The sequence below is a fragment of the Spermophilus citellus genome (assembly GCF_964194105.1).
Source record: "Spermophilus citellus genome assembly, chromosome: 4".
Taxonomy (NCBI): Eukaryota; Metazoa; Chordata; class Mammalia; order Rodentia; family Sciuridae; genus Spermophilus; species Spermophilus citellus.
In genome coordinates, this window is record NC_138185.1 from 194,910,684 (window position 1) to 194,937,433 (window position 26,750).

The 26,750-nt window shown below is 36.6% G+C and overlaps 1 protein-coding gene across 10 annotated transcripts in view; it reads left to right on the forward strand.

Moving 5' to 3' along the window:
• CHD8 (chromodomain helicase DNA binding protein 8) overlaps positions 1 to 26,750 on the forward strand; it is a 62,111-nt gene that overhangs the window by 30,025 nt on the left and 5,336 nt on the right. For 9 of the 10 annotated variants that reach the window (XM_081292614.1, XM_081292613.1, XM_081292621.1 and 6 more), the window contains 29 exons: positions 3,983 to 4,165; positions 4,247 to 4,315; positions 4,667 to 4,722; positions 5,243 to 5,360; positions 6,326 to 6,409; positions 9,228 to 9,365; positions 10,756 to 10,877; positions 11,134 to 11,377; positions 12,320 to 12,496; positions 13,420 to 13,563; positions 13,739 to 13,994; positions 15,247 to 15,457; positions 15,794 to 15,989; positions 16,476 to 16,643; positions 16,850 to 17,029; positions 17,177 to 17,287; positions 17,632 to 17,828; positions 18,066 to 18,265; positions 18,346 to 18,526; positions 18,612 to 18,701; positions 18,982 to 19,085; positions 20,808 to 20,937; positions 22,290 to 22,365; positions 23,115 to 23,169; positions 23,379 to 23,586; positions 23,956 to 24,164; positions 24,250 to 24,969; positions 25,189 to 25,340; positions 25,634 to 25,936. In XM_081292614.1, the coding sequence (XP_081148740.1) occupies positions 3,983 to 4,165; positions 4,247 to 4,315; positions 4,667 to 4,722; positions 5,243 to 5,360; positions 6,326 to 6,409; positions 9,228 to 9,365; positions 10,756 to 10,877; positions 11,134 to 11,377; positions 12,320 to 12,496; positions 13,420 to 13,563; positions 13,739 to 13,994; positions 15,247 to 15,457; positions 15,794 to 15,989; positions 16,476 to 16,643; positions 16,850 to 17,029; positions 17,177 to 17,287; positions 17,632 to 17,828; positions 18,066 to 18,265; positions 18,346 to 18,526; positions 18,612 to 18,701; positions 18,982 to 19,085; positions 20,808 to 20,937; positions 22,290 to 22,365; positions 23,115 to 23,169; positions 23,379 to 23,586; positions 23,956 to 24,164; positions 24,250 to 24,969; positions 25,189 to 25,340; positions 25,634 to 25,936 (5,082 nt within the window). The remainder of the gene's footprint in view (positions 1 to 3,982; positions 4,166 to 4,246; positions 4,316 to 4,666; positions 4,723 to 5,242; positions 5,361 to 6,325; positions 6,410 to 9,227; positions 9,366 to 10,755; positions 10,878 to 11,133; positions 11,378 to 12,319; positions 12,497 to 13,419; positions 13,564 to 13,738; positions 13,995 to 15,246; positions 15,458 to 15,793; positions 15,990 to 16,475; positions 16,644 to 16,849; positions 17,030 to 17,176; positions 17,288 to 17,631; positions 17,829 to 18,065; positions 18,266 to 18,345; positions 18,527 to 18,611; positions 18,702 to 18,981; positions 19,086 to 20,807; positions 20,938 to 22,289; positions 22,366 to 23,114; positions 23,170 to 23,378; positions 23,587 to 23,955; positions 24,165 to 24,249; positions 24,970 to 25,188; positions 25,341 to 25,633; positions 25,937 to 26,750) is intronic. The other variant, XM_081292618.1, reaches the window with a different exon arrangement.

Here is a 26,750-nt window from a genome sequence, read left to right on the forward strand (position 1 = left end):
TTGTTTATCTAAAAAAATAGATCTAGCCCACTTTCCTCCACTCTCCTTTTTTTTTTTTAAGTTGTAGATGGACACAATATATTTATTTATTTTATTTTTTCTGTGGTGCTAAGGTTGAACCCAGTACCTCATGCTTGCAAGGCAAGCACTCTACCACCGAGCTACAACCCCACCCCCACCCTCCTTTTTATTATGAAAAATTTCAAATATACACAGAAGTTGGGATTATTTAAAGTCATGTTTCCATTCTTCCACTTTGATACTACCAATAGATGGCCATTCTTAGTTTTGCCCCCTTCTGAATTTTTTTAAAGCAAATCCAAGTAACTTTTCGAATTGTCCCTTAAGTTTAAAAAAAATTTTTAGAATACATGATAAATATAATAAAAATAATGTAGAAGTATATAGATTAAAATATTCTAATCCTCTTCTCTAAAAGTAATTATCAATAGATTATTTGTCCTACCAGACTTTTTTTAACGAGGTAGAATGTACATTTTATTAGTCAATTTGCTATTGCTAATAGTCCAATGCTACATACTAATTTTAGCAAAATGAGGTTTATTTTTTTTTCATGGTTCTGGAAGGCCAAAGTGGAGGAGATGACATTTTTGCTGGCAGAGTTTCTAGGCATTACAGGGCATCATATAGCAAGGGGCAGCCAGCTCATATGTGTCTCTCTCCTCTGGTCTCTTTTTTTCTTTCTTTTTTCCTTTTTTTTCCGGCAGTGCTGTGAATTGAACCCAGGACACCACACATGCTAGGTAAGCAGTCTGTCACCAAGCTGCACCTGTAGTCTCTCTCCCTCTCTTATAAAACTGCCAGTATTCAACTATGGCGGCTCCATCCTGATGACTTTATTGAATTCTAATCCCCTCCTAAATGACTCTACCTATAAAACCATGGTTGGATTAAGGTTCATTTCTCTCTTTCTTTTCTTCTTCTTTTTCTTCTTTTTTTTTTTTTTTTTTTTTTGGCTTCACAGGGGATTGAGCTCAGGGCCTAGATGATGGGAATGAACGCTTGCTAGGCAAATGATATTCCATTGATCCACATCCTTTACTGCTCCTGCATCACCTTATTTATTAGTTTTTTTAATGGAATGCTAGAGATAGAACCAAGGGCCTCATACGTGCTAGGCAAGTGCTCTACCACTGAGCTATGTCCCCAGCCCCAACTCTTTTTTTAAATTTTGAGACATGATATCATTAAATTACCCAGATTGGCTCTAAATTTGACAGTCCTCCTGCCTCAGCCTCTTGAGAAATGGGGATTTCAATTTTTTTGTTGTTGTTGATGGACCTTTATTTAATTTGTTTATATGCAGTGTTGAAAATTTAACCCATTGCCTTGCACATGCTAGGCAAGCACTCTACCACTGAGCTCCAATCCCAGCCTTCAACACGTGAATTCTGTGGGACACTCAAACCATATCATACCTATAGTGAAATATACACAGGTCTTTACTTGTCTAATTTAGTGAGTTTTGACAAATGTATACACCTAAGTAAACATCCGAATCATGATAAAGATTTCCAGAATGTTCCCTCTTACTGTCTTCCAGCTGGTCTATCCCCTCCTTCCCTAGGCAACCTGCTTTGATTTTCTGCTTTATATTTGAGGTTCTTTCTTCTTTCTTTCCTTTTTCTTTTTCTTTCTTGTACCATTCTGATTTCTGACACCACAAATTAACTTTACATGTTCTTTAACTTTTTGCGTAAATGAAATCATACAATCTATATTCTTAGGACTCACTTCTTTCATTTTAATGTTTTTTGGGATTGATCCATATTGACTTAGACTGTATCAGTAGTTGTTTGTTTTTTTTGAATAATATTTAATTTTATGAATTTACCATAATTTGTATATCCATTCTCCTGTTAATGAACATTTGGTTGTTTCCAATTAGGGTCTCCTATATGTCAGTTTTCCAAAGTGTTATTTTACATTTGCGGCAGTAATGAATTTCAGATGTTGAAAATCTTCACCATTTTGTATTGGCAGTTCCATTCTTTTTAGAGTAATCCTTTCTTTAGTAAGCCATTTTTATCCTGTAACATAATTTGTAATTTAACCAAAGCTTTTTTTATGGTCACTTAGGTTTTTTCCTGGTGTTCTACCACAATCAGTGCTACAGAGATTTTGCACACACACACAATTTATCTGTAGAATAGTATCTTTGAAGTGAAATTGCTTTGTCAAAGAGTATTGTCAAATTTTCCTCCATTGAAATCATGACTATTTGCATACCCATCAATGGTATTTGAGTTCCTGTTTCAAATGTGGGTTTGTTTTTTGTTTCTTTTTTTGGGGAGCAGGGGTGGAACCCAAGGTCTCATACATACTAAGGCAAGCTCTCTACCTACATCTGCAGCCCCTGTTGCAAATGTTTTGATCAAAACATTCCAATTTTTGCCAGTCTATCAGGTTAAAAAAGAAGAATCTTGTTTAGTATTTTGAGTAAGGGTAACCATTTTTTAATGTTTAAAAATGAATTGTATTTTTTTCTAGCAATTGTCTTTTCATGCTGGTTGCCCTTTCTATTCTGTTATTATTAGCCTTTTTCTTTGTTATTCAAGAGAACTTTTATGTTTAGTAAATGTATCAGATGGTATCTTTTTCTCAGGTTATTGTTTCTCTTCATTTTGCTCATAATGGATTGTGTTATGCAGGTAATGTTAAATTTCTTCATATTGTCAAATTGATCACCACATTACAAAGACCCTTCTTAATCCAGGATTATAAAAAATTGTCCCATATTTTCTTCTTAGAAATTACATGTACTATTTTTACACTTTTCTTTGATCCTTTTAGAATTTTCTTTATTCCGTACATGGCTAGCTATTCATTTCCAATCCCAATTACAGAGTAATCTATATCTTCACTGATTAGAAGTACCATTTTTGTGATTTTTCTAAAGCCACATAAGTGTTTTAGTCTATAGTTAGGCACTATTTCTTTGACCTTTTGATCTCTTCTTGGGAATATGTCAAGCTTTGTTATTTAGTATAGCTTTATAATGTCTTCTATTTCTGGTAAGGTCCATTATACTTTATTCCTTATTATTCTTAGATGTTTACATGTGTTTGTATTTTAGAGTCTGTTTAGCTAATTAAAAATGTTCTCAATTTTTTGGGGGGGGGATCAAATTCATGAATTTCGGAAGGATTTACTCCTTTTTAAATTTTATTTATTTATTCATTTGGGGGGTTACCGGAGATTGAATTCAGGGGCACTCGACCACTGAGCCACATCCCCAGACCTATTTTGTATTTTAGAGACAGGGTCTCATTATGTTGCTTAGTGCTTTTGCTGAGGCTGGCTTGAACTAGCAATCCTCTTGCCTCAGCCTCCTGAGTGGCTGAGGTGTGCTCCACCACACTCAGCCTATTTAATTTTCTCATTATTTTTAGTTATATATGACAGTAAAATGTATTTTGACGTATTATGCATATGTAGTGTATAACTTCACATTCCCATGCAGAATTGCAGATTTAAGACCAGCCTCAGCAATTTAGGGAGACCCTGTATCAAAAAAGGGGGCAGTGGGGTTGTAGCTCAGTGGTAGAGCACTTGCTAGCATGTGTGAGTCATTGGGTTAATCCTCATATAAATAAATAAAATAAAGGTATTGTATCCATCTACATCTAAACATTTAAATATAGATAAAGCTTTAAAAAATAATTAGAAAAACAAAAAAGGGCTGGGGATGTGGCTCAGTAGTTAAGTGCTCGTGGGTTCAATTCCCAGTACAAAATAAAAGTAGTGTTTGAATTTTCTAAAGCTTCTTATAAATAGGGCATAGATTTATCTCTGGGTTCCTGGCCTTTGATAAAGCAGTTCAGCAAATTGTTTTCTTTTGGTTTGGTTTTTCATGGGAGATTTGGAGTAAAAGCTGAGGAAATAAGTGAAGACAAATGCTTTTGAAAGTTCTCTTTTTGTAGTTCTAAGTAGTTATTTTAACTATTCTTTTCCTCTACAGAAGAGACGCTCAAACCGTCAAGTGAAGCGAAAAAAATATACAGAAGACCTTGACATAAAGATCACAGATGATGAAGAAGAAGAAGAGGTGGATGTAACTGGTCCAATAAAACCTGAACCCATCCTCCCTGAACCTGTGCAAGAACCAGATGGGGAGACTTTGCCTTCCATGCAGTTCTTTGTGGTAAGCTGAAAATGTAAGCTATTGGAAGGGTTTGTCCTCCTCTTTTAGTCATTCATTGACTGGTTACATCTTTTACTACAGGAGAATCCCAGTGAAGAAGACGCAGCTATTGTAGACAAAGTGCTTTCTATGCGTGTTGTAAAGAAGGAGGTAAGGCTGTTATCTTTAATGTCAGCCCATGTTGCTTCACTTGCAGGTTTTATTTAATGAGCATTTTTGGATGACAGAATATATTGCTAGAGTCTGGTTATGAGAGATATGATGGGGGAAGTTAACTATAAGACTTAATTTCTATCACTAATTCTTTTATAATGGGTAAACACTTATTTTTTTCTAGCTAGCAAACTTCTATTTGAAGTACTAGAATAGTTCCTGAATCCCCAGGTCAATAATATATTTAGGAAGCATTAGGATAAAGTTTTGTCATGTGTGGGTAAAGTTAAAGGTTATTTCTTTGACAAACAAGGAATTAGTAATCATAATTTCTTTTTTTCTTCTCAGCTTCCCTCTGGACAATATACGGAAGCAGAAGAATTCTTTGTCAAGTACAAGAACTAGTATGTTATATTTACAAAAATCTTGTCAGTTCAAACTCCACAGGGTCCTGGAAAGGTCTCTTGTATAGATTTTCAGGGTTGGGAACATGTCTCTTTGTAAAAGTCTCTTAGCCCAAATTGCCATTTTTAATGGGAAAATGAATATTGAGAAAAGAAATTCAGGAATTTAAATGACTGTTATGGTTTCTTTGCAGGAAGGTGAAGAAAGAGTAGTTTCGAGTAGAATACTTTGTAATGCTCTCTACCTTAGCCTAAATCCTAACACTTGTTCTGCAAAGTGTGTTCCCTGTTCTAACAGAGTTAGCATTATTTTGGAGGCTTTGGGGAAGTGTGGATGTTCAAGTATAACTTAGACCCAATGGCTTGTTTGCAAATTAAAGTTTCAGAAGCACTGACTTAAGCTACCACCAGTTTAAGCATAAATTTTTCAAGTCTAGTGTTGGTTAATCCCAAAACCTCAAAGACTAGACTGCCATTTTCCCTTTCTTGAGCCATGACTCGATATTTCCATTTTCTATAGCTCCTATCTACACTGTGAATGGGCTACTATCTCCCAACTAGAAAAGGATAAGAGGATCCATCAAAAACTAAAGCGCTTCAAAACCAAAATGGCTCAAATGAGACACTTCTTCCATGAGGTAATTAGGAATAGATATTACCTATCATTTCTTTTATAGAAGCACAAATTACTAAGGTTGTCAATCTTGGCTAATCCATCAAATAGTTTAGACTTGGTTTGTATATATCAATATAAAGTTTTAATTTTGGTCATTTATTTTCCTTACTTAATTACCCCATGCTTTGTGTTCTTAGGTTTAAAATGGTCCTTGGGTACAGTATTGTGAGATTGATTTACTTGATACATAGGAAGTATTTTCAAAAGGGATGATAAAGTAATCTCTGGTCTACTTTCCCTTTAATATCAATCTGTAGCTATTGATGATCTCTTTAGATATAAGCATCTATATCATTTAGAGAAAGTTTATTTTTCAAATTTCTGATTTCTATTCTGATATCAAAGAAAGTGTGATCAATAAACTTTTAATTTCCCAGAGCCAGGGTTATTACTATTTAAGCACTGGAATAAGAAAAGTAAAGAAGTATGCCCATTATATTTGACAATTTGGAGGTTATTCATGGTTTTGACTTTTAATTGTGTGATGCAAGTGGAAGGAAGAGTGGAATGGATAGACAAGCAAAGGAAATAAAGGAATGGAGATTGGCTGTATTTAAAACTTGGGAATATTTGAGTATAAAATGAAGCAGAGCAGAAAAAGAGTTGAAGATGTGAAATAGTGTAGCACATTTTTATGTTTATGGGAGGATTTGATAGAGAAAGGTTCTTAAGAAGGAATGAAGTCCAGTGCATATATGGAGAGAGTAGCCTCTGTTGGGCAAAAGAAATACTTTTTCTAGTAATAGGTGAGAAGATAGATACAGATCCAGGTAAGGATATACTTTGTAGGATTTATTATTGTGAAAAAAAGAACTGCAATGGAATTAAAATTTTTTGAAGTAGGATTTTCTACTAATGTTGTAGGGAAGTGGATTTATTGGAGAGTGATTTCTTGAGTCTTATAGTTTCATTTCATAACTCATCTAGGATGAAGAGCCCTTCAATCCAGACTATGTAGAAGTGGATAGGATATTGGATGAATCTCACAGTATTGACAAGGATAATGGCGAGGTAAGTTGGGGCATGGAGAAACATGAAAGCCCTCTTGTAGATGTCTACTGGTATGATTGTCAGTCCTTTATCTTTCAGATATGGATGAAAAATCCCTTAGACTGAAAAGATATTTCTGAATTTTTCTGTGGGATCCTTTAAAATATAATGGGAAGGTAAAGGAGTAGTCTTGTCTAAAAGGAAAGAATCTCACAAAGTCAAATATCTGGAAGATACAAGTGCTGAAGATTCATTTATTTTGATCTCATTTTCCCTCAGATTTTATATGGAAGACTTGGGACACTCAGTAGAGTCCCAATGGATATTTTGCAAATTTAAATTTAGGAATATAAAAATACTTGCAGAGGCTCCTAGCTTTCTCCTAATTATGTCTTGAGAATTAATTTTTTCTTGAACTCACTATTAATTAAATGTTTGTATTCGTTGTTTAAATGGATATGCTGCCTTTGTGCCTGTATTTTAAAACAGATTTTAGAATCCCAGTCCCACAAGTTCAGATTAAGTTGAGTCAAGGTTGGGACTCCAATATATTTATTTTTAAGTTGCTTCTCAAAGGGTTCATGCACACCTTGATTGGGAAATCACTGCCATAATACTGTCATAGATTAAAGAACGTATCTTACATATGCTTAAAAACTTGCTGATTCAGATTCACAAACCACCTATTTAGTTTTCCAAATAGAGTTATATGGATCTAAACCACCAATGAATTCAATGTTCTTTCTTTTAAATTACTAAAAAAAAATCCTGTATTTACTCTCCAAATCACCATTTTGTTAGGTTTCCTCACTTGCTTTTCACTTTAAACCATAGTGTAGCTTTGCAGGGCCATATTTTATGAGCAAAATTTTTACCACTTGTGACAGGGACCATTAGAAGAAAAAAAGAACCTTGTTATAATATTGTGTTGGGAGGTGAGCAGAGTTGACTCGTGAATTATTAATAACTTGTTCCCATACATTATCCTAAAACAACCTCTGAGTCAAATTCTTCCCTCCATTAAGTAGGAAAGTTTACCCTGTGTCCTAAGATTTCAGGGTCAATCAAGCCATCATCTTAGAAGTTCAGGGCCTGTTACATTTTAGTGTCTTTAAAATCCTAATAAGTATGCTTCAGGTAACATATATTCATCTTTGGGTTTGGGGTGGGAGTTATTGTGTGTTCATTTCTGGGAGGTGATTGGAGAATGGGCTAGTCAGCAGGTTAGCTACTCTTAAATTCTTCTCATTATTTTCAGGATCTCAGCCTTCTCAGCTTTGAAAGTCTTACGCTCTCTACCAGCATACTTACCCTTCCAAAAGCCTTTGGTCTGGCCCCTTTGAAATATGTTGCAACTGGCATGACAGATGAAAATGTTTTGATACCCTGATAATATAATTTATGCTCCCAATGTTGGAAAATAACATTCTGTGTATCCATTTTCCCCTTTTCCAAAGTGAGTTTAATTTGTCATCCATTTTACATTAACTAATTGTGGAAATAAATAAGTATTGTGGTACTTAGGAACGTAAGTTATAATGCTATAAATATGTGACCTGTGCAAATGGCTTTACATAAAGAATGACCCAAGTCATTACAGTAAAGAAAAAGGTGAAAGAGCAGTTGGATTAATTCTAGGATTAATTCTAGGAGATTCTTTGATCTATGACTTTGTGGAGTTATTTTCACACTATTGCTGGCCATCCTCTCCCCACCCCCCTAATCGGGATTGATTCCTGGAGCACTCTACTCCTTAGTTACACCCCTAGTCATTTTTTTAAAAATTTAATTAATTTATTTTTGTGTGTGTGTGGTGCTGGAGATTGAGCCCAGGGCCTTGTACATGCAAGGAAGGCACTCTACCAACTGAGCTATATCCCCAGCCGCCCTCCTGCCCCCCGAGTCCTTTTTATTTTTTATTTTGATACAGAATCTCACTGAGTTGCCTGAGGGTCTGGCTAAATTGCCCAGGCTGGCTTCTACTCAGGGTTGCTGGGATTACAGGCATGTGCCACCATGCCTGGTTATTGCTGGTTCTTTTAAGGAGTATTCTATGAATTGATAATTAGAGATTCCTGTTGATTATGCTAGGCCTAATCTGATCCTTCTTGCTTATATAGGCCAAAAAGTGGAAGAACTTTTAATAGTAGTGATCATTTTAAATAGTGAAAATAGGAGCTATTTTGCTCCTAGCAGTGGAATGCCTATGGAATATTGCCATAGTTGGAGCTTCAGCATTTTCTCTTTCTCTTCTCTCCTGTTACCTTCCTTCAATGATGCCTCTTATAGTTAATGCCTAGCTTCCTGGGGTTCATAGGTAAATCTCTTTACCATGCTGAAGTGCTCTTGAAGTGCATTGGTACCCAGAGATTTAGGGTTTCAAAGCCGAGTGCTATTAGCCGTTGTATGCCTCCTACAGGTTTATCTTGTTCTTCATACTAAAAGTAGTGTAGGTTCTACTTTATCAAATTTGGTGCCAGGAAAATAGTATGAACTTGAACCGTATCTTTTTAGTTTCAACACAATATAGGAAAATAGTATTCCTTTTTACCCTCTTTTGTTTGGCTGATAAGCATAATATTTTAGTGTGTAGTATTCTAGAAAATGCTCCTAGAAATTTTACTTCTAAAATAGATTTTGATAAGTTACCTGAAAGAATGATCAAAGGCATGACTAGTACCATCAGCAAGTAACCTTAGGGTTGTTGTGTTTAGCCTGATATTTTTCAGCACCTTTTAGGTGTCAACACTGTGATATAATTTTATAGGCAATTTCTTATACTTTAACCACAGCAGAAAATACAAAATCAAGTTTATTAAGGCTTTGGCTTCTCTCCTAGCCTGTAATTTACTACCTGGTGAAATGGTGCTCTTTGCCCTATGAGGATAGTACATGGGAGCTAAAAGAAGATGTTGATGAAGGCAAGATTCGAGAATTTAAGCGGATCCAGTCAAGGCACCCAGAACTCAAAAGGGTGGTAAGTACATTTGCAATTAGAAGGTAACTGTATCTATAAAGGTCCATTGTATACAATAAAGATTTAATGTTTTCCTATGGAAATTTTTGGTTTTTGAGCTTTCTATGTAAATTTTTAAACATACAAAGTTTGAAGAAATAGTACCTACCTTCACTCAACTAACAATTGTTAGTATATGGCAAGCCTTGGGTCATGCATTTCCTTACACATTCATTCTCCCATTTCCCTTGTTACTTTAAATCAAATTGCAAATTCCTTCAATTCATTTTTAATTATTTTAGTGTTTATTTCCAAAAGATAAATAATGCCACTATTACACCCCCAATTTAATTATTCCTTAATTTCAAATTATATATCTTTCCATTTTTGTTAAAGCTTTTAAATTGAATTCTAAATAAGGTTTGTATGTTGGACTGGGAATGTAGTTCAGTGGTAGAGCAACCAAGTAAGCATGAGACCCTACCATTTCCCGGCCCTTGAGGGAGAAAAGAAAGTAAAGACCCATATTTTGCTGTCATTTAATATGTCTCAAATCTATTATAGTTCTTCCTAGAACTTCTTCCTTCATGAGTTTTTCTTAAAGAAACCAGGTGATTTATTCTGTAGGACTTTTCATAGTTTAAAAATCGCTGATTTTATTCGCCTTTTTATCTTTCAACATGTTTTCTGTCCCTAATAGATCCCTACCCCATGCTTTGAATCAAACTGTCCCTGATATCTCACATGAATTGTTAGTTAGATTTAGAGCTGTTGTCGTCCAATGTGGCAGCCACTAGCCATGTTTTTTAACATTGTAGACATTTCTGTTAGATATCACTGTTCTAGCTGCTTGATCAGATAGAGAAGGGAGGCTATTGAATCTACTTCATAGACAGTTGCGTTTACTACCATCTGGTTGCATTTTGTGATGTCATCAGCCATTTAGGATCATTGTATAAAGAAGTTTGTTTCATCTACTATTAGTTACCTTGAGAGAGAGATTATATAAAAAAAAAAAGACAAGTACTTTATTCTTTTCCTTTATTTCCCAATTTCCAAAATAATGAAGTGACCAGTGGGCTGGGTGTTGTGGTGCACACATGTAATCTCAGTAGCTTGGGATTACATGAGGCTGAGGCAGGAGGATTGCAAGTTCAAAGCCTGTCTTAGCAATTTAGCAAAATACTTAGCAACTCAATGAGAACTTATCTCTAAATAAAATGTAAAAAAGGAGCGGGGGATGATGTAGCGCAGTGGTTAAGCATTCCAGGTTCAATCCCCAGGATCCCTCTCCTCCCAAAATAGTGCCCAGTGCATTTTTTTAGTTGACTTAAAGTACTAGAATTATGTATTACGTTTTGCCTAATTTTGTTAGTGTCTCCATTCCATTTATTCAAATTTTCTGTTTTAGAATCGTCCACAGGCAAATGCCTGGAAGAAATTGGAGCTGTCACATGAATATAAAAACAGAAATCAGTTACGGGAATATCAGTTGGAAGGGGTCAATTGGCTGCTCTTCAATTGGTATAACAGGTAAAGACAAGAGTGGATTCATAAAATATAAGTTTAATCTAGGGATTTTTTTTTTTTTTCATAAGAAGCTGAGGCAGAAGAATTGCAAGTTTTGAGGTAGCCTCAGCGACTTAGTAAGGTCTTGTTTCTGTACCTGGGGATATAGTTCAGTGATAGAGCTGCTCTGGGTTCAATCCCCAATGCCCCAAAAAAAAAAAAGAAATTACATGTACACACACAGTATTTTGAATTTCTGCTTTTTTCCCTGGTAAATCAGGCAAAACTGCATCCTGGCTGATGAAATGGGATTAGGCAAAACTATTCAGTCCATAGCCTTCTTGCAAGAGGTATATAATGTTGGCATTCATGGCCCCTTCTTGGTCATTGCTCCATTATCAACAATTACTAACTGGGAGCGAGAATTCAATACATGGACTGAGATGAACACTATTGTATACCATGGTAGCCTGGCAAGCCGGCAGATGATTCAGCAATATGAAATGTACTGCAAAGATTCACGGGTGAGTTGTGTGTATTGGGAATGCCAAGGTAGTTAGTGTTTTGCGGGGGGGTTGTGTATGAATTTAAGGCTTTAGTTAAGGCTCTGTGTGATTTAAGACATTATTGTGCAGCAATATGCAAGACATTGTTTTGATTTTGCTATTTCTACCCTGTAGACATTTTGATTGAGTGAAAGTTCTGACTTTATTTTATGAATATGTAAATTTTACATAGGATTTTAGCCAGGGTGATAGCACATGCCTATAATCCCAGTATCTTGGGAGGCTAAGTTAGGAGGATCATGAGTTTAGGGCCAGCCTCAGTAATTTACTGTGGTCCTAATAAACAACTTTGCAAAACCTTATCTCAAAATAAAAAATTAAAAGGGCAAAGGATGTAACTTGGTGGTGCAAGTTACCTCTGGGTTCAATCCCCAGTACAAAAAAATTTTTTTTTTTTTTTTTAACCAACATTGCTGACTTTTGAAGTAGTTTTCAAAGTAAAATTCATTTAGGCACTTAAATTCCTTGATCTCTATCATTATGAACTTAAACATTTCTTTTCTCTTTTTTTAGTCTACTGAAATTTTCATCAAAATCAGTCCTTTTTCTATGTAAATATGAAAAAAAAAAATTGAGCCATCCATCTTCTCAATATCAAATTTATTGTTTATCTTTTGTGGATTTTATTACTTCCAAGCCAAATTTTCTCAAATCACATTTTGTAACTCTTAATTTTGTTAGAACAATTTGATGATTCTATCAAATTTTAGAATAGTAACCATTATTAACAGGTACTGTATTAGCTGTTGCCACTTTTATTTTTGTCCTATATGTTCAGTATTGCCTAATATTTAAAAATTTCATTTTTGTAGTTTGTTAAACCTGAGTATGGAAAGTAATTCAGATGAACTCCTTAGGTATGTTTTAGACCTTTTCTGACTTCATTACCTTCATGTTTAGGGGCGCCTCATCCCAGGTGCCTACAAATTTGATGCCTTGATCACTACTTTTGAGATGATTTTGTCAGACTGTCCTGAGCTTCGTGAAATTGAATGGCGTTGTGTCATCATTGATGAGGCCCATCGGCTAAAGAACCGTAATTGCAAGCTGCTTGATAGCCTCAAGCACATGGACCTGGTGAGTTCCCCATTCCAACTTGTGGGAAGAAACTGGACCTAACTGTACCTGTGGAATGACAATAATCCTAAATTGGCAGAGAATAAAAAGAATCAAAATCTTGAATTGAATGCTGGGTGTGGCCTATGGGATTTGTATAAAAGTTGTACATTTTAGAATTAGAAATGGTGGTTTACAACCAGGAGGAGTGGTGGGAAACTCTACTATTACCTATTCCTGCATAACAAAACACTGTGAAACTTACTAGCTTAAAATTACCTATATTTTTCATTATTCTCTAGCTCAGCTACTTACGCTAAGCTTAGCTAAGCTGTTTTTGATGGTCTTATTAGGAGTCATTACTGCAACAGGCAATTAATGCTGGTTGTTGAATGAAGCATCTGGGTTGTCTTCACATGGCTTTACATAATCTAGTAGGCCAAATGGGTCTTCTTTACAAGGTGATCTCAGGATGGTGTTCCAAAAGGACAAAAGCAGAAGCTGCAAGGCTTTTGAGATAAGCTGTCAAACTCAGAAAGTATCACTTCTGCTGTGATTTCTTTGTTAGATCAAGTTACAAGGCAAGCCTAGATTCAAGAGGTAATTAGGATTGATGGTTGTACTTAATCCACATAGGTACATTCCCTACAGGAGGGCAATTTATAATATATGGGGGAGTGTAATGTTGAGGCATATGAAATTGGAAAACATAGTCTGGGTTACTATTTATTTGCTTATTGTTATAACCTTTATGTTGTTTTATTATGTTAAATAATGCCATGTAATTTCTTAAATGCTTTTATGTTATCAAAAGAGGGAAGAAATGAAAGAAAAATTCACATAGTAATCTGGTCTAATGCCATTATAGATGGAAAACACTATTAGTCCTGTGTGGCTTTTTTGTTTTCCATTTTTAATTTTTATTTTATCACTGTTTTCTCTAGGAACACAAAGTGCTACTCACAGGAACCCCATTGCAAAATACTGTGGAGGAACTATTCAGCTTGCTTCATTTCTTGGAACCTTCACAATTTCCCTCGGAATCAGAATTCCTCAAGGACTTTGGGGATCTCAAGACAGAGGAACAGGTAGGAAGTCTGTCTGATGAGGAACCCAGGACCTAAAAAGTGTCTTTCTGAATTCTTGCCCACATCGTTTGTGGCATTGTTCAAAGTTGGCTTTCCTTAGATAGTGGAAAACTTATTTTTCCATGTTTCCATATGAAAATGTACTCATGTCATTCATTTATTCTCCTTTCTTTAGGTTCAAAAGCTACAGGCCATTCTTAAGCCAATGATGCTGAGAAGACTCAAAGAGGATGTTGAAAAAAACTTGGCTCCTAAACAGGAAACTATTATTGAAGTAGAGCTGACTAACATTCAGAAGAAATACTATCGGGCTATTCTGGAAAAGAATTTCTCCTTTCTTTCCAAAGGAGCAGGTCATACCAACATGCCTAATCTACTCAATACAATGATGGAGTTGCGCAAGTGCTGCAATCATCCATATCTCATCAATGGTGAGAGAATTGTTGTTTCCTCTCTCAGTGATATTCCTCAGGGATAATGGTTACATTGACTGATTCAACCCAATTTAGGGGTTGGTACTGTGAGTAATAGGGAAAGGTTCTTTGATTATTTATTTGTGTGTATGGTTTTTTTGTTTGGTTTTGTGTTTTGGTAGTGGGGATTGAGCCCAGGGGTGCTTTGCCATGAGCTATGTCCCCAGTCTTTTTTATTTTGAGACAGGGTCTCACAAAGTTTCTGAAGTTCTCTAAGTTGCTAAGGTTGGCCTCAGACTTTCAGTCCTCCTGCCTCAGCCTCCTGAATCTCTGGGATTATAGGTGAGGGTGACTGCACCCAGCAAGGACTGTCCTTTCAAAAACTTGATTGTTATCTGGATCATCTTTCTCTGGTTCTTTCCATACTTTTGGGCTTGGGTAATCTGCAAAATTAAACAGTATTTGCTGTTTATAAGTTCATAAATAAGAACAGATTGTTCTCTACTCTGAATAAATGTCCTTACCAATACCCATTTTGTTAGGGGTCTTTTGGGTGTTTTTTTTTTTCCTTCTAGTTGGACACAATTTTATTTATTTACTTTTATGTGGCTCTGAGGATCGAACCCAGTGCCTCATGCATGCTAGGCGAGTGCTCTACTGCTGAGCCACAACCCCAGTCCCTGGAATGTTTTATGTAACACAATGGAAGATGAATTGGTGTAAACTTCAGTGTGTAACAAATGTTGATCTCAAGTCAGATTTTTTTTTTTAATAAAATATAACTTTATTTTTTGATACCAGGGATTGAACCCAGGGGTACTTAATCACTGAGCCACATGCACAGCCATATTTTTATGTTTTATTTAGAGACAGGGTCTTGGTGAGTTGCTTAGGGTCTCACTAAGTTGCTGAGGCTGGCTTTGAACTTACAATCCTCCTGCAGCAGCCTCCTGAGCTGCTGGGCTGACAGGGATTTGCCTTTATGCCTGGCCAGTTAGGTTTTTTTAACTTTGCCCTTTTTTTTTTTTTTTTAATTTTTTTTAATCAATGGAACTTTATTTAATTTATTTATTTATATGCAGTACTGAGAATTGAATCTAGTGTCTCACACATGCTAGGCAAGCACTCTACCAGTGAGCCATAACTCTAACCCTTACTTTGCATTCTTATCACAAATAAATGAACCATCAAATTAAATAAGCCTTAATGTGTTTTCCTGAGTCTCTATATCAGATTTAATTTTTTTCTTTTTTTCTTTTCCTTTTGGCAGGTGCAGAAGAAAAAATCCTAACTGAATTTCGGGAAGCTTGCCATATTATACCTCATGACTTCCACCTGCAGGCCATGGTTCGTTCAGCTGGCAAATTAGTTCTTATTGATAAGTTACTTCCAAAGCTTAAAGCTGGTGGCCATAAAGTTCTGATCTTCTCCCAGATGGTACGCTGCCTAGATATCCTAGAGGATTATCTAATCCAGAGGAGGTGAGAAAATAGTCATCCCATCTTTGTGGTTACTGTGTCTTCATAAAACTGCAAAGAAGGCTGGAGTTATAACTCTGTGGTAGAATACTGATCCAACATGCCCGAAGTTCTGGGTTTCATCCCCAGCACTGCTTCTCGAAAAAAAGACTTAAAGCTTCAAAGAGTAAGAGAGCCTAGGTTTAGAGTTAACCAGTTATAATATGAGAAATATTTAGGGCTCTCGCTCTCAATTTATGTGATTATAGGTCAACTAGATATATGGATAGGCTGCTGTTGATTCTTATTTGGTTCTTCTGCTTAGCCACTTAATTTTTTTCCCTCTGTGGCCCTCACAAGGTACTTATATGAACGTATTGATGGAAGAGTTAGAGGCAATCTCCGACAGGCTGCTATTGACCGCTTTAGCAAGCCTGACTCAGACCGCTTTGTCTTCTTGCTGTGCACTCGAGCTGGTGGACTTGGTATTAATCTTACAGCTGCAGATACCTGCATAATCTTTGATTCAGATTGGAATCCTCAAAATGACCTACAGGTAAAAGAAGTTATTTTCTTATGAACTAACTGCCTAAGAAAGTTTTCAACATGATCAGTATCTCTTAGACCCTTCAGAAAGTATGGGCTTTTTACTTAGAGGTAGCAGTTAGGTCAGGGGTAAGCAAACTTCTTTTAAAGGAAACTATATTAAATGTAGGCTTTGTGGATTATATGGTCTCAGTTTCAACGACTGACCTCTGCCTCTGTATCAAAGCAGCCATGGACACTGTTAAAGTAAATGGGTAGGACTCTTTTTGAATAAAACTTTATTTTTAGAAGCAGATGTTTTTGCTGACCTGGCTTATTAGATGGGGCAATAATTTCATCTTGAAGTTGACTCTTGGTTTTGGGTTATTCTCATGTTGCTTTATAAATTTAAATGAATTATGAATTGATATTATGTGTCTTTTACACCTCCCCTCAATTTTATGTTACCTTTTTTGCTTTCCTTCCATTAAAAAAAAAAAAAAAAAAAAAAAAACAGGCCCAGGCACGGTGTCATCGAATTGGGCAAAGCAAAGCAGTGAAGGTGTACCGTCTCATCACTCGTAATTCCTATGAAAGGGAGATGTTTGATAAGGCTAGCCTCAAGTTGGGATTGGATAAAGCTGTACTTCAGTCTATGAGCGGTCGGGATGGCAACATTACAGGAGTAAGTCATAGTCTACAGCTAAGTATGTAGTGAATCAGTGATGGAGATAAAAGCTGGTTTTGTACAGGAATTGACTGCCTTGATTTTCATTTTTTCACAAGTTTTATTATAAATAGTTGTATTATTATTTATTACAATATAATATTATGACATAGTTAGATAATATTCTCTTAGTAGGCTTTTCATCTTTCTCTTGATGTTTGCAGATCCAGCAATTCTCCAAGAAGGAGATTGAAGATCTCTTAAGAAAAGGAGCTTATGCAGCTATAATGGAGGAAGATGATGAGGGCTCCAAATTTTGTGAAGAGGATATAGACCAGATCTTGTTAAGGCGAACAACAACCATTACCATTGAATCTGAAGGAAAAGGTTCTACCTTTGCCAAGGCATGTTTTGCCTTTATCAGATAATAGAAAAGCAGAGATAGAGAAAGGAATCCCCAGGATTTAAATGGTTTTTAAGTGTAGTTGCTGATTTCCCATTGCTTAAAAACACATTGTATTTAACTTTACTCTGCTTTTGTTCCTCACTAGGCAAGCTTTGTTGCTTCTGAAAATAGAACAGATATTTCTCTGGATGATCCCAACTTTTGGCAAAAATGGGCCAAAAAGGCTGACTTAGACATGGATGTGCTCAATAGCAAGGTGAGCTTATTCTTCCTTTAGGGAGGAAGTGTTGCAGAAGACTCACAACTTTCAGTCTTTGTAGTTGCTCTGTTTCTTCAATGCTAATCAGTTTATGAATGGTATATTGTTATATACGAGGGCTATCATAAAAACTTTCTACCTTGGAGAACTTAGAAAATTATTTAGATATCTACCACTTAATTCTATTTCCTGAGTCACTGCAGATGATTTAATGTGTACAAAAAGAACACCAAAAAATTCTGAGCATTCTCATATCCAAAACTATTCAATCCATAATTATCTTAATTCTTTGATAATGAGCATATCATGGATAGTTATTTCTCCTTCTATTTTCTGCATAGAATAACTTGGTGATTGACACACCTAGAGTACGGAAACAGACCCGCCACTTCAGCACTCTGAAAGATGATGACCTAGTAGAATTCTCTGATTTGGAAAGTGAGGATGATGAACGACCACGCTCCCGTAGACATGACCGCCATCATGCCTATGGGCGCACTGACTGCTTTCGGGTAGAAAAGCACCTGTTGGTATATGGGTAAGAACCCATCTTGACACTAAAAGTAGAACATTCACATTCTGATTGATATATGGCCACATAGAAGAGCATATGAAAATTTTGTGTCTTGGAGGGAGTTCATTCTATTTTTTTAACAGTGCTTTTCAAGATTTTGTCTTCCGTATTTTGGGAGATGTGATTCTGGGAGTCAGAGGAATATCACTGAATTAGAGTTCCCCACCAAAATATTATTATGTTTCCTTTTCTATTTTTTAGTTGGGGACGATGGCGAGATATTTTGTCTCATGGACGCTTCAAACGACGTATGACTGAACGAGATGTGGAGACAATATGTCGTGCCATCCTTGTGTACTGTCTGCTACACTACCGTGGGGATGAAAATATCAAAGGCTTTATTTGGGACTTGATTAGCCCTGCTGAAAATGGCAAGACAAAAGAATTGCAGAATCATTCAGGTAATTATCAACCCTTTAGTTTTTATCTTTTTAAAAATTATGTAGTCCTTTGCAAGTCTAAGGGTTTTTCTCAATCCAAGTCTTCAATGTCTCCCCTTTCCCAGGTCTATCTATCCCTGTGCCCCGTGGACGCAAGGGGAAAAAAGTAAAGTCACAAAGTACTTTTGATATACATAAGGCAGATTGGATCCGGAAGTATAACCCTGATACTCTGTTCCAAGATGAGAGTTATAAGAAGCACTTGAAACATCAGTGTAACAAGTAAGGATGGAATTTAGTCAAGATATGTCCCTCCTCAAACTTTGTACCCTGTTAGTAAGCCACCTTTTTCTTCCCACCCTTCTAGGGTACTTTTGCGAGTACGAATGTTATACTACCTAAGACAGGAGGTTATTGGAGACCAGGCAGAGAAGGTGTTAGGGGGTGCCATTGCCAGGTAAAGTATTTCTGTGATTTCTTTGTTTGAGTTTTATGCCCTGCTTTATTCTAGGAATAATGGTCTACTTTACTTTTTGTACTAACTTTGTAATATCTGACAATTTTCATATTAGATTTCTAATCTAATACTTTGACACTAGTGCAAGGAAATATGTCAGATACATGAACATTTAAATTGATGGATAAAGGAATATAACTGTAATAATCTTTCCAAGGATTATCACTTTAATTTCCAACATTGATTGCTTTCCTGACTGTGCCCTCTTATATACCTTTAGTGAGATTGACATATGGTTCCCAGTAGTGGATCAATTGGAGGTTCCAACAACATGGTGGGACAGTGAAGCTGACAAATCCCTACTTATTGGAGTCTTTAAGCATGGTAAGTATCTCTTTTAGCCTCTTTCCTTTTGAAGGTTTTTGTTCACAGATGGGACATTTATCAAAATGCTCATACATAATCAGATTATCTCATTGACCTTGAACTCTTTTTTTTTTTTTTTTTTCGGAACTGGGGGTCAAACCCAGAGCTTCAGGTATACAAGTGATCTTCAGTAAATTAAATTTGTATTTGAGAAAAAAACTTACAGTTAAATCCGCTGAATAGATATTGAAGGAACAATAGGTAAATAGTTAAATCTCAAAGTAGGGAGTCTCCCATGTGTTCTTTAATCACTTTTACCCAGTATGTTACCCCACTGAATATTGTAGGATCTATAAGTTAAGGTTCCACAAATCAGGAGGTAAGATATGCCCACTCCTATTAATGATAAACAATTATTTTGATGGTTTTCTGTGGCTTGCCAAAAATGCTATATTTATCTAAAGTCCCATTTGTCTAAATGCTCAATACTTGTGGCATTTTAGGTTTAAGCAATATGAAAAAGACTAATTTGTAGTTTTGCCTATTAACAAATCCTAGGAATTAAAAGCAGTGAGTGCTTCACAAGGCCATGAGTTCAATTGCCAGCACCAAAAAAAAAAAAGAACAGTGCTAACTGCCAGCACTTTCATGTATTGGAATATTTTTCTTTTTTTTTTTTAAGTACTTTTTAATATTTATTTTTTAGTTGTAGATAGACAGCATGCCTTTATTTCACTTATTATTATTATTATTTTTTTTAATGTGGTGCTGAGGATCAAACCCAGTGCCTCACATATGCGAGGCGAGCACGCTACTACTTGAGCTAAATCCCCAGCCCCTAAAAAAAGTACTTTTTAAGGGCACTCTTGCCCCTCCCAAACATGCTGTGCAGGGAGTTCTGGATCTTTTTCTCACTTTCTCTTTTAATAAACTTTCTGCTTGCTTTCTTAAATGAGAAAAGTACTTTTCAAGCTCTTGCCTAACATGCATGAAGTCCTGGGTTCTAACCCCAGCAATGCCAAAAAAATAAAAACAAATGCATAAAATTCCTGTTTACTTTGATGAAATAATAGTAATAGCATTTGATCTACATGCTATTGAGAAATTTAATGGAACAAGAAAAACTGAACATTTGTAGTCTTAGATTTTCTTGTGAGATAGAGTCCAAAAGTCCTGAAATGTGTTCATTCATTGATTTAGTATTCATCAAATATTCACTGAGTACTTATTTACTTGCAGGTACAAGTTTCTAATTCTTCATATGAGAATGTGTGACCTTAATTATTTGACTTCAGTTTCTTTTCTTTCTTTTTTTTTTTTTTTTTTTTTTTTTGTGTGTGTGTGTGTGTGTGTGTGTGTGGTGCTGGGGATTGAACCCAGGGCCTTGTGCATGCGGTCAAGCACTCTACCAACTGAGCTACATCCCCAGCCCTGACTTCAGTTTCTTCATCTTTGCAATAAGAATAATGCCAAAAAGATTACTGATAAATTGCTATATACACCTACCACCATAATGTAAATTTCTTAATTAAATTCTTCATAGTCACTAGGTTAAAACCCTTCATGACTCTAAATTACTATAAAAAAAATTATGACCCAAAAACTGTCCAAGTAATGTTAATTATATTCTGGATTTTGAGCAAAGTAGTTCATGTATTCTAATTTTTTCAGTAGTCAAAGTTAGCATAATGGCAAAACAAATCTCTTATTTTCTTCATTTTAAGACCTTTTTTCTTTTAGGCTATGAAAAATATAATACTATGAGGGCAGACCCAGCCTTATGCTTTCTGGAAAAGGCTGGTCGACCAGATGACAAAGCCATTGCAGCAGAACATCGAGTGTTAGATAATTTCTCTGACATAGTAGAAGGGTAAGTTTTATTATTTAATTCTTTTAAACCTTTGCATGTACTCTACAAAGGTAATTAGTTGCTTGTGCTAAAAGGTAACATAATTCTAACTTTGAACACATTGAAATTCTTAATGATACTTATTTGTGGTAAATCCTTAATAAAGAGTAAGGTTCAGGAGATAGGACTCTACAAACTGGTATATTCTATACATTAACATAAGATACATGGGGCTGTAGCTTTAGCTTAGTGGCAAACCACTTGCCTACCATGTGAGGCATTGGGTTCAATCCTTAGCACCACATAAAAATAAATAAATAAATAAATAAATAAATGGCTTCTGTCCATCTACAACTACAAAGAAAAAATAAAAATTATTTTAAAAAATTAAAACACAACTAAGTGGGGAAAGCACTATTACTCCCAAATTGCTTATTTAATATTCTGTTCAATTTGTTTAATTTTTAATACTTTTCTACACAGTTACAGAAGCTGCTAACTAAAAGTAATGGCATTTAATATAATTCTCTTGAAATATAACAGTCAGGCAAACATGTAATTTATGTAAAAAGAGTCTCGGGCAAATTTTAGCTGTGGTATGTCATCTCCCAATAGTGCCTAACACATAAAAGTATTTATTCTGCTTGACTTCATGTCCCAGTGACGAGTTGCCATGCTGATACCGAGAGGGCATCATTGCCCTCGTTTGGGTGCCAGTGAGTTTAACAAAACTTCTCCATGGAGACCTGAAGGACATGTGAAATTGTTAGCTTAATTAATGAATACCTATCCATTCCTACATGACTGAGAAATTTCTCTTAGATGAATATATGTATATAATTTCAGCTTGCATTGTATAGGACTCTCAAAGGAAATTGGTCATTTATTCATTGCAAATCACTTATTATGTCACCCTTCTGCTCAATAGAACAAAGTAGTGAAAACAAACAAAAGCATGGACCATTCAAATGAAATAATAAATGAACATTATGGAAGAGAGGGAGTAGAATGAAAAGGGGCTATCAAAAGAGAGTATTCTGATCAAAGTATTTCATTTTAAGCTAAGCATGGTGTTGCATGCTTGTAGTCTCTGCTATTTCAGAGGCTGATACAGGATGATCATGTGAACCCACAGGTTTGAGACCAATCTGGATAACATAGTGTTAACCTATATTTAACCAAAGAAATAAAAAAGTATTTCAAATTCAAAAAGTTATGAATGGCACTTTGCCATTTTCTCAGAAATGATCCGTCATTCTTCAAGCATTATATTAAAAACTGTTCCGTAGCAAATTACATGTTTGGCCAGATCTTTATCCTAGGTTCTTCTTATTGCTTTATTAACATTTTCTTTTGCCTCTTAATAATATTAGGGTTGACTTTGATAAGGATTGTGAAGATCCGGAATATAAACCACTCCAGGGCCCCCCAAAGGACCAAGATGATGAGGTAATTTTCATTTAATCTAGCTTTTTTCTACTGTAAATAGTTGTCCTCTCCTGTTCTTTAAATCTTTAAGTTTTTTTGATTAATTTATAATAGAAATTAGATACCATTTGACACTATAAAGAATCAATAGAGAAGCATGATAAAATGCCAATGTGGGAAGATCTGGGATAGCTTTGTGGAGGAGGTGGCCTCAAACTGTATGTTAAAGAATATTACTTACATGTAAATTCCTAAATCTCATTATCTTTGTACCATTGATAAGAACTGATCTTTCAAGTTTTACTTTCCTGTTCTTTTTATAGTTGGTTGCTTCTAAATTTTTGTGAGGGCTCCTTTCATTAGCAATTTTTCTTAAGGGAATCGTGTATGGTGTCATACCCCTGCAATCCCAGAGACTTAGGAGGCTGAGGCAGGAGGTCACAAATTCACAACCAGCCTCAGCGATTTAACAAGACCCTGTTTCAAAATAAAAAATTTATTTAAAGGACTGAGATATGGCTCAATGGTTAAACACCCTTGGGTTTAATCCCTGGTACCAAAGAATTTGAGAGGATTTAGTGTTGTTGTAGAGCATTTGCCTAGCATACATGAGGTCCTAGGTTTAATTCCAAGCAACACGAAAAAAAGAAAATGAAAAATTTTTTGATTCCTTGATGCCACAGAAGGACATCCATAAGAAAATGATTTCAGAATTCTAATTTTCCCTTTTTCTGTCCACTCCATCCTGTGGTTTGCATCTCCTTTTCTAGGGTGATCCCTTGATGATGATGGATGAAGAGATCTCAGTGATCGATGGAGATGAAGGTAAACTTCTAGGTCACGTGGTATAGTTTTGGGTGGGGTTGGAGATGAGGAATTATTGACTGGATTTTATCCTTTCTGGGAATTTCTAAGAGCATTGCCTTTGAGTGAGCTGACATATAAGTATTATCTCTAATATCTTTTCTGTTCTTCCTACTCATTATTCTGTGTTTTTGTTGTTGTTGTTGTTTTGTTTTGTTTTTTTACCACAGCCCAGGTGACTCAACAACCAGGACATCTGTTTTGGCCTCCAGGGTCTGCCCTAACAGCTAGGCTTCGGCGCCTAGTAACAGCATATCAGCGCAGCTACAAGAGAGAACAAATGAAAATTGAGGCTGCAGAGCGTGGGGACCGGAGACGGAGGCGTTGTGAAGCAGCTTTTAAGCTAAAAGAAATTGCACGGCGAGAGAAACAACAACGGTAAACCATACCTGAAAATTTGAGCTGAGCTATAAATTAAAAAAAAAAAAATACAAAAGGATGGATCATCTTTGCCTTGAATTATTACACCTCTGGCTCTTGAGAATCTCACTTATGTGGAATATAATAACCCCAGAAGGGTCTCTTGTGTAGACATTCTCTTTGAGTTAATTGCCTGCGTTATTTTCCCCCTTTCTTTGTTTGGTATTTTCTACATGTTATATAGTACCTCTCACTGCCTCTTCTGAATCTTCTTTTTGGTTTGTTTGTTTGCCTGTGTATTTTCAGGTATTATAAACCATTCAAAGTAACAACCAGTTTTCCCTAGTTCCCCCAATCACTGTTGCCTTACTCTTCTTCCCTTTGTAGCTGGACAAGGCGTGAACAAACTGATTTCTATCGAGTAGTTTCTACTTTTGGTGTGGAATATGACCCTGATGCTATGCAGTTCCACTGGGATCGCTTCCGCACTTTTGCTCGACTGGACAAAAAAACAGATGAAAGCCTTACCAAGTATTTCCATGGTTTTGTGGCCATGTGCCGTCAAGTATGCCGCCTTCCCCCAGCAGCTGGAGATGGTGAGATTGGAGAGTTTAGGGTGAGTGGTAGTGAATGGCTATAGAACAGCTCTGGTTCACTTCTCTTTCTACTCCTATTTTACAGAACCCCCAGACCCAAATCTGTTCATTGAGCCCATCACAGAGGAGAGGGCCTCACGGACTCTGTACCGAATCGAGTTGCTTCGGCGCTTAAGGGAACAAGTTCTATGCCACCCGCTTTTGGAAGATAGACTGGCATTGTGTCAGCCTCCAGGTCCTGAATTGCCCAAATGGTGGGAGCCTATTCGTCATGATGGAGAGCTTCTACGAGGGGCAGCCCGCCATGGGGTGAGCCAAACAGACTGCAACATCATGCAGGACCCAGACTTCTCTTTTCTGGCTGCCCGTATGAATTATATGCAGAACCATCAGGCAGGAGCACCAGCTGCATCCCTATCACGCTGCTCTACTCCACTGCTACACCAACAGTATACCTCGCGCACTGCCTCACCATTGCCTCTGCGCCCAGATGCTCCTGTTGAAAAGTCACCAGAGGAGACAGCTGCCCAGGTCCCCAGTCTGGAGAGTCTGACTTTAAAACTAGAGCATGAGGTCGTGGCCAGGAGCCGACCAATCCCACAAGACTATGAGATGCGAGTAACCCCCTCTGACACTTCCCCTCTGGTGTCCCGGAGTGTTCCACCAGTCAAACTGGAGGATGAGGATGATTCAGACTCTGAATTGGACTTGAGCAAGCTGTCACCATCATCCTCTTCTTCCTCATCCTCATCCAGCTCCAGCTCCAGCACTGATGAGAGTGAGGACGAGAAGGAAGAGAAGCTAAGTGAGTGCATGTGACAGGCTGTTGGAACTCTTCCCTTTTTCCCCCTCTGCTCTTTTCTTTCTTTTCTAAATGCATCCTCTTGAGAGATTCACATTTTGAGTTGATAAAATGTCAAAAGAGATCTGTTATTCTTTGGGCCTTTATTCAAAGCCCACACAATACCATTCCAATTTAACATTATTCTGCCATATTTGCTCACATGTTCTGTGTGATCTCTAGCTGCTGACCGGTCCCACCCCAAACTCTATGATGAAGAGAGTCTCCTGTCCCTCACTATGTCCCAAGATGGATTTCCAAATGAAGATGGAGAACAAATGACACCTGAGCTTCTGCTACTACAGGAAAGGCAAAGAGCTTCCGAGTGGCCCAAGGTAACAGCTTAATCCTTGAACATGCTAGAGTCAGAAGTAAAATGTAACATTGTATACAAGGAACTGATGGTTCTGGGTTTTGAGTTGTTCTGTTGTTATTTTTACTATGACTAATGCTGCATGTTTTTTCGTGAAACTCCTTCTGGTTGCTTTAGGGATCTGATATTACAACCACCCTTCTTTCTGCCTTATGATTTTTACCCATCCTAATAATGATGGCATTGTTGTATGTCAGAGGATTACATAGTGCTCAGACCCTTAAAATGGTGTTTATTTCTTTTCTTCCCACTCAGGATCGTGTCTTGATAAACAGAATTGACCTCGTCTGCCAGGCTATACTCTCAGGGAAATGGCCTTCTAACCGCAGGACCCAAGAAATGATAACAGGAGGAATTTTGGGGCCAGGCAACCACTTACTAGACAGTCCCTCATTGACTCCAGGAGAATATGGTGACTCTCCTGTCCCCACACCACGAAGTAGCAGTGCAGCTTCCATGGCAGAGGAAGAAGCATCTGCAGTCACCACAGCAGCAGCTCAGTTCACCAAACTTCGTCGAGGCATGGATGAAAAAGAGTTTACAGTTCAGATCAAAGATGTAAGCTCAGCATGTAGGCAGTGGGAATTGAAGGAGGCTGTCATTCTTATTAGCCAGTTTCACTAGTAGCATACTAAATATATTTGGTTATCTAACTTTAAAAATGAAAGAAGGAAAAAAATATTAGAGCTCTCAAAGATACATTCAAGGAGTCATTGAAGTTAGCGAAGGGATCTCCTGATAACTAGATTAAAAGAATGTTTTGTTTTGGCAATTTTGGGCGCTAGAAGCCAGGGCTTTTTTCTTACTAGGCAAGTGCTCTGCCAGCGAACCACATCACTATCCCAGAAATAGTTTTTAAGGAAATCTATTCTGCACTAGGCTTTTAGGAGGCTAAATTCTAGATCTAAGATCGATTAAAAAAAAATAAAATCCAGTTGGGGGAAGCTTCTTTTTGATTACCTGAGTATTGTGAGCCTCTTGTTAAAATAAGAAAAAAGTCATTCCAGCTGAAATTAAGCCAGTGGTATTCTGTTTTATATATGAAAATTTTTATTTTCCTGATTCTCTTTCCTTTTGAACCTTACTAGCCAATCATTGAGTTACTTAAAGAAGAAAAGCTTTATAAATTGGTATGTGATAGGATAGTAGGATTTTTGCCCCTGTGATGAACTGCTTTGCTAATTTTGACATACCAGGTAGGGGGCTTTAAAACTGTTGGGTGTTAAAATGAACACTACTTCTCAGAAATCTAGATCAAGAAATTAAATCTAAGGAAAAGGTTTTATTACATATGTGATTTCTACCCTTTAGTCAGATGGCCATCCTTCTCACCATCACTGAACCAAAGGATGAGGTTTAGCCCAGGTCTCCC